The sequence below is a fragment of the Gorilla gorilla genome, chromosome 2, assembly GCF_029281585.2.
Source record: "Gorilla gorilla gorilla isolate KB3781 chromosome 2, NHGRI_mGorGor1-v2.1_pri, whole genome shotgun sequence".
In the NCBI taxonomy this organism is placed as follows: Eukaryota; Metazoa; Chordata; class Mammalia; order Primates; family Hominidae; genus Gorilla; species Gorilla gorilla.
Genome location: NC_086017.1, coordinates 141567398 through 141579443, shown reverse-complemented (window position 1 = coordinate 141579443; position 12046 = coordinate 141567398). Strand labels below are relative to the sequence as shown.

Below are 12046 nucleotides of genomic sequence, written 5' to 3'. Positions count from 1 at the left end.
TAGCCATTTTATGACTCATTTCCTTGCCCACAACTTATCTCCTCCTCCAGGCATGCCAGTGCTCAGGCTGTCTACTTCAACTGCAACTACTTGAAGTGCAAGGGATGTACTGTACCTCCCTAGATTCGTCCAGGACCTTCTCCCTTGAAAGGATCTGAGATACAACCTACTTTATGCCTCCTGGAATCCTTTTACTTTTCTTAGCATCAACTCCAGGAAACATTGGGGAATCTTTTATTCTTGCACTCTTTCTAAGACACCCTAAAGACCCAACTCTGTTACTGTCCATAACAGGGAGAAAAATGAACAAAATTGTTACTTAGGATTTTGTTGTTAATGCTATTTATTTGCTTACTTATTTTTTATTTTTGTTTTTCAGTGGCTCAGAGAAAATTCAAACACGTTTTCACTTTAGTAAGTTCAAATAAGTGAGAATTCTCTTCCTTTCCTCATCGGTGAACACCTTAACCACCTTCTGCAACAGCTAAATTCTTTGTAGCGCTTACTATGTTCCAGGCACTCCTCTAACTGCTCCACGTGTGTTATCACCATTAAGCTTCACAATAAGCCTACAAACAAGGAAACCAAGGCAAGTAGACAGTAACTTATTCAAGGTCATGGCTAATCACTGGTAAAGCTAGGGTGTGAACCTTGACTCTGACTCTAGCATCTTTCCTCTTTACCAGTAAATTAATGTGCTTCTCAGCAGGCAATATTTTCATGTGCTAATACTGGCAATCAACACATACCATCTTGAACTAGTAAGTGGTGTAAGTGGCCATTATTAATAATAGAAATAAAAAAACAACCAGATATAGAAATTTGCAAATTGTTTCTCCTAACTTTTGGTACTTAATCTCTAATTAGAACAAAAATGCAAGTATGTGTTTTTGTTGTAAATAAAAATGAACAATTATTACATATACACTTGATATGCATTTAATATAAAAATAATGGTTGGCATTTATGGTGCTCAACTTATAAGGATTCTCTGATGTAGGTATTATCCTCATTTTATAAATGACAATGTTCCAGGCTCAAGTGGAAGTATGTGAGTCAAACCCTAAGCTCTCTAGAGCCAAAGTCCATTTTCCTTCCACTGTACCCACCTGTGCACACACAAACACTGTACTTCCCCCGTACCTATTTGTGTATGCACATACATACACACACACACACCTCCCATGCAGAATAGAATCTCTCTCACTCCACAGCAGTGGGCTTTGTCAAGGCCCCAACATTCTTAGCAACCTTCCCACTTATGACTTCCAAGATGGCCTTGGGGCAACTGTTTATAGAGAGATTCTCCAGTCTTGGCATTTGGTTTAAAAGTGAGGGGCTGAATCCCTCCATGGTAATAAAGGAAGCTAGCAAAATGTTATCCGGACAACTGGTCACATCAGGCCTTGTCTCAGCCTGGCCATTAATCTGCCTAAAGCAATTGATGAAATGTGGAGAATAAAGCCTTTTTTGTGTTGCTTACCTTTTTCAGCGCAGATTTCACGAACGACTTCATTTTTTATGCTTTTCAAAGCATCAAAGTTCTGCCCAAAGCTAACCCTTTCTTCTTTCCCAGCAATTTCTTGCAGTTCTATTTTATTAGCTGCCCCAATGCCAACTGCATGAACGGTGATTTGCTCAGCCCTTAGTCTCTTAGCAGGTTCCACGACTCTGTCTGCGGACATCCCATCAGTCAACACAATGAGGTAACAGGGAACCTTGCTCATTCTATCGTTCATTCCATTTTTTATTATTTGCAGTATGTAATCCAGAGCTTTCCCAGTATAAGTTCCACCAGTTAGTTGCTTAATGTTAAAAATAGCCTTTCTTAAGTCAATGTCATTAGAATAGTCAGTGATATAAAATTCCACTTCTGTGTCATCTGAATACTGCACAACTCCAACTCGGACTTTGTCTGGGCCAATGCTAAACATTTCTGTCACTTCCAACATAAATCTCTTGATCTGCTCAAACTGTTTCTCCTGGATGCTGCTTGAGCCATCAATGAGGAAATGGATATCAGCCTCTTTTGTATCCACACAGCCTGAAAAAAAAAGTGCATTCTCTGTAAATTAGAGAACCTAGAGAGAACTTTGCAAGAGGGTTTGTGAAGGAACATGAGGCTGAGGCATTTCTAAAGAATGAAGACTTCGTTTTTGCATAGAGCCTGCACACTTCATTAAGCACAGTCATGCCCATTTTCTCCTTTGAAATTTACAACACCTTGTGAGAAAATCGAAACAGGGCAAAATGTAGTGGTTTGTCTAAGGTCATATAATCAGTAAATTAAAGAGTAAAGACCAAATTCCAGAGACTCCAGGCTCCAAGTTAAATAGTTTTTCTAGCATTGACACCTGCCTTCTTAGACAGTTTATGTCCTATCATTTCTTGAAAAAAGGCATGGGATTGACGATCTTCTATTCTTACTTCACCAATAATCTCTTCTTCCCAGAGCAACTAGAACAAGATATTTAAACATAAACTTAGATCACATTATTCTTCCTCTTAAATGATCTATAATTGCCTTTGGAACTTAAAAACTAAAACTTGGCCTTATCTTGTCTCCTGCTTTTCTCTCTGACCCTATTTCCAGCAATTCTTCGTCTCCCTCACTGTGTTCCAACTACATTGGGCTTCATTCCGTCTTTAGAACGTGTCCCTGGGTCTTTGCATGTGCCCTCCTCTCTTCTTGAAATATTCTTTGCCCCAAATATCCACATGGCTGCTTCCTTCTCATCATGGATGTCATCAAGTCATCTCTTAAAAAAGGTCTTCTCTTCTCCTTATCTAAAGCACACCTGTCATTGTCTATCTTCTTACAGTGTTTATTTTCTTTATGTTACTTTTTGAAGTTACCTTCTTCATTTGTTCATGAGCATGGCCTGTTTCTTACCACAGAATGTAATCCATGAGGACAAAGATTTTGTTTATTTTTCTGCTTCTGCCCAGTAGGCCTGGCACATCATAGGAGTTCAGTTTGTTTTTTTTAATAAAAGACTTCTCAATGTTCCTTCCTTTGTTAAGCTGAATCTATGAAAAACTATTTTTGCTTTCTTAGTAGTCTATTTACTACTTTATGTAGACATTCACAGAAACTGGGTAAGAGAAAGAACATATTTTCAAAATTTTGGGTTATGTGTGTCATTATCTGGTTTTCTTGACAGCTCTTAGGTAATTTATAGCTACTGACACTACTTCAGCCCACGGCAGTTGCTCCTTAGGAAATCAGATATACTGAAAAGAAGTCTGACCCTGAGAAATGAACTATAAAATCAATACATAAAGCATCAGGGCAAAGATAAGCGGTTATCTGCAAATGACAGGGTTGATCCCAGGCCAACAAAACTTGAAAGTAACCAGAATGCATTAATTTATATATCTAATAAAGAAGAATTAAATGTTCAGCAAAAGAAAGGTAGCGGTGATTAGCAATGAGGGAGAGAAAAAGGTGAGTAGGTAACTGTAGCAATGCCCATTCATCCCTGCCTAGGGCTGTGCTATCCAATACACGAACCACTAGTCACATGTTGCTATTAAAATGTAAATCTAAACTATCCAACATTAAATAAAATTAAAAGTCATCTCCTTGAGTACACTAGCTACATTTCAAGTGCTTAACAACTCCATATAACTAGCAGCTACCCTATTAGCATAGATACAGAATATTTCTATCATTACAAAATTTCAATTAAACACTGCCAAAGAATGTGTCCCTTGGCTCAAGGCCTCACCTGTGCATTCATATATACAGATACATATATAAATATAGATGTATGTATTTGATTTTAAAGTAGAAACATCTGCCCAATTGGATGCTACTAAACATTTCAATTGTAAAACTACAGTAACTCTCTTGTTCTGATTCCACAACCCCAAGCAGAGTTTTGATTACAATTTAGCTTCTAATTTGGCATGTCCATAGGGAGAGAATGTACCACTTGGAAGATGTGAATGTCCAAGCCCCTGTGCATTGATAGCTCTCATTTTTACATAGATAATTGTCATTCTTTTTCTATACATCAGTCGCTTGAGTTTGGTTAATGTGAATTTTGCCTTGATTTAATGAAGTTTTATGGAATAAAAACTGAACACTTAGTATGTGCTAGATGTAGTAGATATAGCAGGGACTACGCCAGATATAGATTGTTTCTCTGAGCGTTGATCATTCTGAAATTGCAAAGCTGGCCACCACACTCTAGATCACAGAAACTTCCCTAAGGTAGTAGGTCTTAAATGTTGCTAGCCTGAATTCATTAGGGAGCTCACTAAAATGCATGGGCCCAGGCCCTACCCTCAGAGACCAATTCAGTAGTTTTAGAGTGATGCTTGGGCAACTGAATTATTAACAAGCTCCTCAAAAGACTCTAATTAAGTTTACAACAGACACTATTGGTGTTTTCACCTGTATTTTCTCAAATTTCTTACCATTTTTATGCAAACTGGCTGCTAGTGCTTTGCTTTAACTCCCAATAGCAAATGCTATATCTGTAGGTGAGCTGCCCCTGAGTTTCTGGAAACTCCTTTGCCTGGCACTTGAACCAGGAGTGTCCAGAGATTTACATTCCCTGCATGTGCTTAAATGTAAATTCTCTAGTTATGTTTTTTTGTGTTTTTTTTTGTTGTTGTTTGTTTGTTTGTTTGTTTTCCTTGCCTGGGACAACGCTGATGCTTGATATACACTATCTCTATAATGACACCATAGAATTGAGCCAACGTTACTATCCATAGGACTTTTCTTATTGTCCTTTCCTTCCTGTTCCCATTTCCTCATTTTCTTACCAATCTCCGTTTTTTGTTTTTTTTTCTGGTTACATTTCCTAATATATCAATTTCATGTGAATTTTTGCCAGGCATCTGCTTCTGAGGAGCCCAACTTAAGTCAGGTACCAACATTTTAAAACAATTGGATTACTAAGGAGTTACATAGTGAGGCCTTGTGCCCTAGCTTTGGCCCCATATCTTCCCATTTACAATTTCTATAATGACAATAATAATTTTTTGTGGCATCATTGCAAACTCCTGAAAGAGACTATGCCACATATCCCTCCTATGGCCTAGTAACAGTATTAGATTGAAGCTGGTCTGAGTTCAAAATTAGCCTTTAATATCATTGGAACATTAAAATTCCTTTCCATGTTGTGTGCTGCCAAATTCCAGTTTCAATTGCCTGGAAGCATTTTCTCTACAGAGAAAACGTGTGAGGACAGCAGATATCTCAGAATTAGATGAGCTCAAAGTCATATTAAGTATCTCTTGGCATGTACCTTTGAAAAGAGCTCAGTAAAACTATAGCAGATTCACAAAGAATCTTAACTAGGAGATCCTTCACTGGAATGATAGAAGAAAAAAATAGACAGGATCTAAATGTCAGAAAATAACCATGATTGTGCATAAAAATACAGGTAAAAGGATGTCCCTGCAAGACTTTTATAAAAACAAAACATTGGCCTATATATCCGACAATTTAAGATACGTTTTAAAAAATATGGTATATCCATTATATGGAATATTTTTCTCAACCTAAAGGAATGTTTCAAAAGAGTATTTAAGGAAACAGACAAAAGATCATAATATCAAGTTGATGGAAAAGTGGGTAAGGCAGATATTACTAGTTATCTCCAATATCCATTTTCTCCTTCTTCTACATCAATTGAACCACCAGTTTTAACCTAGGTGCTTGGCTTCCCCAAATAAAGGTCACATTTCCCAGCTTCCATTTTTATAACTTAGGTGTGGCACGTGACCAAGTACTGGCCAATGGGATGTAAGCAGAAATGGCACATATAACTCTTGGGAGCATCCTTGAAGGAATAGGTGAAGAGGCCTGGCCCTTTTTCTTCCCTTTTGTCTTTCTTGATTTCTGGATGTGAGGGTGATGCCTGGAGCCATTATTTTGGACAACGATCCTAGGAATTAAGACCACGAACAGCAAAAAATAATGTGGAAAAAGACAGGGTCTCTGACACTGTGGTGTATCAGACTAGCTCAGTCTACCTACCTCTGGACTTATTTGTGAAACAGAAAAAATAATCTTACCCTCTTTCAATTACTGTAATTTTGGTTTCTTCTGTTGGTCACACCCAAATATAGTTGTAACTAATAAAAGTTACCCAATTGTCTATGCCTATACTGTTCAATATGACAGCCACTAGACACACCTGGCTATTAAAATGAATTAAAACTACATGACATTTAAAATTCAGTTCCTCCATCACACTAGCCACATTTCAAGTGCTCAGTAGTCACACGTGACTGGTGGCTGACCTAGTGGACAGTGCAGATAAAGAACATTTCCAGCATCATAGAAAGGGCTGTTGGACAGCACTGATATACACAATGTGATATCATTTTTAAAAACTCTGTATTTGTCTGTGTGTGCATGAATGAAAGGAAGACAGAGAGGGAGGGAGGGGTGAGGGATGAGAGAAGGGAGGAAGAGAAAGAGAGAGGGACAGAAGAGACTAAAGACAACAGAAAAAAGTATTAATGGTTTTATCTGAAGATAGAATTACAGGTGATTCTATTTTCTTCTGTATGTCAAGCCATACTATTACAATATTTTATAATTAACATATATTTTACATTTTATTGAGGTGTGATTTATATGTTATAAAATTGACTTCTTGTAAGTGTATTGTTCAATGATTTTTGGCAAATGTTTGAAGTTGTACAGGCATCACCAAAACCCAGCTTTAGAACATTCCCACAACTCCTGAAAGTTCCTTAATCCAATTACAGTTGATCCTCACTCCCACCCAAGTCCTAGGTAACCACTTATATTAATTTTATAATTAGAAAAGTATTTTAAAAAACATACCAGTTTTATCAAGATCCCTTTGCTCAGCATAAGTAGAAATTTGGGACCATATTTCATTCTGGAGCTTTTTCAGGAACTTTGTACTGTAAGTTTCTAAGTCTGCATAGGACTTCAGCATGGAAATTGTCTGTTCTGGAGGATAAGACACTATTTCTTCTAACTGGGTATTGTTAGCCCCTTGGATGCTCAAGGCAAACACGTTTACATCCTCCAGTCGAAGGTTCAGCGCAGCATCATGCACCTCATCATCTGATGGTCTGTGGGTGACCAGAACTGCAATCTGAGGCACTCCTTGTGCTCTTCTGCTGCCATATGACTCTGAGAAGCTGTCTCTTCTCATCTGATCAATGGCAGCCCCTGTATTGGATTTCCCAACTTGGATAGAAAGATTCTTGATTTGCTGCTGAAATTCAGATTGGGTTGTGCTTGATTTAAGAAATGAAATAGTCTTGGCACTATCGCTGTAACTCATCAGTCCAAGTCGCATGCAATTTTCCTTCACATCCATGGAGCTGGTAATGTTCTCAAGGAAGGTCTGAAGATGCCTTAAATTTCCTCCGGTCCCAAGTGACTCATCCACCAGGAACACGAGGTCAGCAAGTGAATCTTTCTGACAGGATATGGGGAAGTGAACTATGCAGAGAGAAAATGTGTGAGGATTAGTATAAACCACTGGCCCGGAGAGAAAAAGGTACTTTTTACATTATCAAGCACATTAGTTAGAATAGAGGTAGTCATGATGGATGTAGACAGCATAGTTTTCTTTTAGTGAACAAAAGATCAAAATTCTAAACAAGACTTACAAGGTCGTTGACTTCAAAAGCTTTCCATATGCTGTTCCCTCTGTCTGAAGAATGCTTCTGACCAATTTCCCTACCACATCCCATGACCACCACCACTATTATCTCCATGACCACCATCACCACTTGTATGACCACCACCACCACTGCCGTCACTTCCACCTCCACCACGACCACCACCATCGTCACCACTACCTTCACTACTAGTGAAGTGAAGGAACCACCACGTCCACCATCACCACTACCTTTACCACTGCCACCACCATTCTCAAGAACTGGGATGCAGGGATGAGTTAGCAGAAATATCTCTTACTACAGGGAGTTCACATTCTCTGGGGAGGGCAGATAACTAGATTGTATTATTTCACACAGTAATAAGTGCTAGCAAGGAAATAAAACAGGTGACTTGACTGAGTGACTACACTGTGGTTAAGGGAGGGTTAATTACCTAAGACATGAAGAAATCAGGGAAGGCCTCTCTGAGAGGATCACATGTGGGTTGAGAAATGACTGAAGAGAGGAATTCAGCCATGTGGAGTTCTGAAGGAAGAGGAATTCCGGCAGATAGAACAGCAAGAGGTGGGAACAAGCAAGCAGTCCAGAGTAGTTGGAGCCCATGAGTGAGGGGAAACATTGATGGATGAGGCCAGAGGGAAGCAGGGCCCAGATCTTCTGGGAGTCACATGATCTTATGTAAATATTTTAAATACCACTCCAGTTGCTGAGAGGAAATAATGAATTCAGGGATAATAATTAAGAAACAACGGCCCTAGTCCAGGAAAGAGATAATGATTCTTGGACAAGTATTACAGCTGCTAAGATGGAATGACAAGGATAGTTTTGATACATGACTTAGAGGTAGAACAGAAAGCTGGATAAATTGCATGTGAGTATTGACAACAAAAGAGGAAGTGGTGAAAACTCCTGGGTTTTTGGCCTGAACAACTGAGTGAATGGTGGTGGTGTCTTTTTTCAAGATAGGGAAGATAGTGGGAAAAACAAGTTACAGGTGGGATTTGTGTTCTGTTTCAGACATGGTAAGTTTGAGAAACTACTGAGTATTGAAGAGGAGATGCCAGGTAAGCAGTTGGTTATACAAATTTGGAATCTAAGGGAAAGTATACCGTATTCACATAAAACATAGACTCCAAGCACAGCTGGATGAACTGCAGCTGTGGAAAGCATAGCCAAGAGATAAGCTCAACCTTGCCAAGAACTACCCATCTGTGAGTTCTTAGAAGGCAGAAAGCATGTCTTACTTATCACTATCTGTCCAGTACCTGGTGCCTGGTGAGAGCTCAAAAATATTTATGGAATTAAAAATAATTCTCATAAATCTACCAATCTACTCTGAAATCCCACAGTTAGCGAAAACAAACTCCAAGAATGACCTTCTCAGGTTAGTATTTATTTGCAAATAGTTGTTACTATTAATAATAGCAAACAGTGTGCCAAATGCCATACAAGTCACCTCACTCATATTATATGATAGACACTATTATCCTCACTTTACAGGTAAGGAAACTGGTGCTCAGGGTTAAGTAAGGGACTCAATGTCCTAAGTGGCCAAAGCCAGGGTTTGAACTCAGACCTTCCTGACTCCGAAGTCTTTGCTCCTAACCTCTAAAAGTCCAGGATGGGACAACACAGCAGACGCAGGGCTCAACACAGCAGAATGCAGTCCACTGCATTGCATTACTGCACCACTGAGGGTATCCCCTCTTCTTCTTGGTCGAACACAAAATATGAACATGTACTAATAGTGTCTCATTCTAAGGTTATCATTCTTCTCACTGAGTATCACTATATATCAGTTCACAAGCATTTATTGAATATTTATTGTGAGTCTCATACTGTAACAAGATGGTGAAGGAAAGAGAATAGACAGTGATCCTATTTCTTTATCTGTAAGACCCTCATGTATTAATTCATTGAGAAATAGAACACCAGTTCATTGTCAGGCACTGTGCTTGGCACAAAGGACAGAGAGATAAGTTGTCAATCCTGCCCTCATGTGCTACCTGTTTCTTGCTTCGTGGTGGTGGGGAAGGGAAGGAGGACAAACACAGAAATGGATAGTTACAGGAAGTGCTGCTGTCATAAGCTGTGTGCAAGGAACCGAAACCCAAAAAGAAATTAGAAAGGAAAGATTCCAAGAGGTAAAGAATGTAGGGATGAGATTTAAATGATGACAGGAGTTACTCAAGCTATAAGAAAGCAAAGGAGTGCAATAAAATAGAGCTCTTGTCAGAAAAAATGGCACAAGCAAAGGCAGAAGCAAGTAGGTATGATGTGTAGAAGTTTCCAATACTTCAACATGGCTAATCATGAAAACCTAACATGAGTTGCAAGAGGTGAGAGTGGAGAGATGTAGACCCACCTGGGGATCAGGCACCTCTTCAACCAAGGGTTTCCTTACCTTGCATATCAGCATCGACGGCTCCCTCCTTATACTTGGTTACATCCTTGATGATCTGTGTCATGTTTTGGGAAAATGTGCTGAGGTCTCTGATTGTCCGAAGGTTGAAATGGAAATGGGACGTGGCCATGGCCTTCAGATTTTCCTCAGAAGCTTCCTGCACCCCCACGGAGATAATTTTCACCCCGTCTTTCTGCAGGGCTTTCGAAGCCTCTTCCACTTCATCCTCAGACTCAGCCGAAGCCAGGACCACCAAAATTGGGGGAAAATGTTTCCTGTCTCTCCCGTTTATGGATGCAGAGAAGTAGGTCCTATGAGCCTCCTGAAGAGCCTTTCCTATCTGCAGGGACCCGCCAATGAACTGAAAGTTCTTGAGGTGGTTCAGCATGGGGCTTCTGCCTTTGAAGGTGCTCAGATGGAATTCACTGTGAAACTCGTCGCTGTACTGGGCCAGGCCTACACGGTATTTGTTGGCCTCTATGGGGAGACTGTTGATCATTTTGTTGATGAACGTTTTCACGAATGGGAATGACTTAGGTCCCAGGTGATCGGAGCTGTCCACCAGAAACACGACATCTGCATACACAGGGCCTGGCCCTATCAAAATAAAATAACAACAAGCAAAAACAAAGTTATCATTCAACCTTTATATTTTAGACCACAATACTTATTTAAGACTATGTGCTGGTATTAAGTGTATATCAGAATCCCAAGAAAAGTGTCTTCTGGAGGTCAAACAGAAGAAAATATAATTGCCTTTGCTAAAATGTCAAACAAAAGGGCTTTAGTAAAGTTAGCCAACAGATATACAAGAGACAATAAACTTCTTTTCTTTTTTAGTTCTGGAACCCCAAACTCTGATATTGTACCAACTCAGAAAGTCCCTGACTGGACTGGTTTTGCTGTGTCCCTACCCAAATCTCATCTTGTATTATAGCTCCCATAATCCCCATGTGTCATGGGAGCGACCCAATAGGAGGTAATTGAATCATGGAGGTGCTTACTCCCATGCTGTTCTTGTGATAGTGAGAGTCTCATGAGTTCTCACGACTTTTCCCCTTTTGCTTGGCACTTCTCTCTACTGCTACCATGTGAAGAAGGACATGTTTGCTTCCACTTCTGCCATGATTGTAATTTTGCTGGGGCCTCCCCAGCCATGAGGAACTGAGTCAATTAATCCTCTTTCCTTTGTAAATTACCTAGTCTTGGGTATTTCTTCATAGCAGTGTAAGAATGGGCCAAAGTTGTCTGAGAACTAACAGCAATTTTTGAAAACATTATAGAGTAAGCAATTGTCTCAGGTGGGAGAACAGAGTCTAAGATGGGGATTTCAGATGAAAGTGCTTGATTGAGGGCATGCAATGTAAGAGAAACAGGATAGGACAGGGAACAAGCAGAGAAGGGCATGTCATCAGGTAAGGTCTAGCTTTGACCTGCTCTGCAAGGGGCTCTGGAGCCTAAATTACAGCAGAGCTGTCCCTCTTTGAGGCAAGAGGGCCAGTTTTTTGTGCTACCCTATTAGTCAGTCATTGGCTGCAGACCATCCCCAGAAGTTGGAGAGAAGGAGCAGAAGGTTGTAGGCAGAACCTCTTGGTTAAGTGGGAAAACTGAGAACAGTTCCCCTGAGAAAATGGGGCACAGCCACGAGCTGTTGCCAGCAATATTCACAGTAGCTGGGAGGTAGGTGCACCAGCCAGATAAGAAGAGTCTGGTAAGGGAGGTGCCAATAGTATCTACCTTAGCAGTCATGGTCAGCCATGCTGCTCCTGAAATTAGTAATGTGCTAGTAAATGTCTAACAACTGGTTCTTTCAAGGTAACTCAGAAATGCATCAGGAAATCTTAGAGTAACACAGTGACAATGCACAGTTAAAAATACTTCTTTGAATGATGTTTTTAGTAATTACAAGAGAGTATAAAAACTTACTTTTCATGCATGCTCTCTCTCTTTTCCTATACAGATAGGCACACACGCACGCACACACACTCACACAGTCGTGTGCTTCACAAT

The 12046-nt window shown here is 39.9% G+C and overlaps 1 protein-coding gene across 1 annotated transcript in view; it reads right to left on the bottom strand.

The window, feature by feature from the left end:
- Positions 1 to 12046, bottom strand: part of COL6A5 (collagen type VI alpha 5 chain) — a 131872-nt gene that overhangs the window by 90523 nt on the left and 29303 nt on the right. The window contains exons 4-6 of the mRNA XM_063704176.1: positions 10037 to 10633; positions 6818 to 7450; positions 1484 to 2044 (exon numbers count right to left, since the gene is read on the bottom strand). Coding sequence (XP_063560246.1) covers positions 1484 to 2044; positions 6818 to 7450; positions 10037 to 10633 — 1791 coding nt within the window. The remainder of the gene's footprint in view (positions 1 to 1483; positions 2045 to 6817; positions 7451 to 10036; positions 10634 to 12046) is intronic.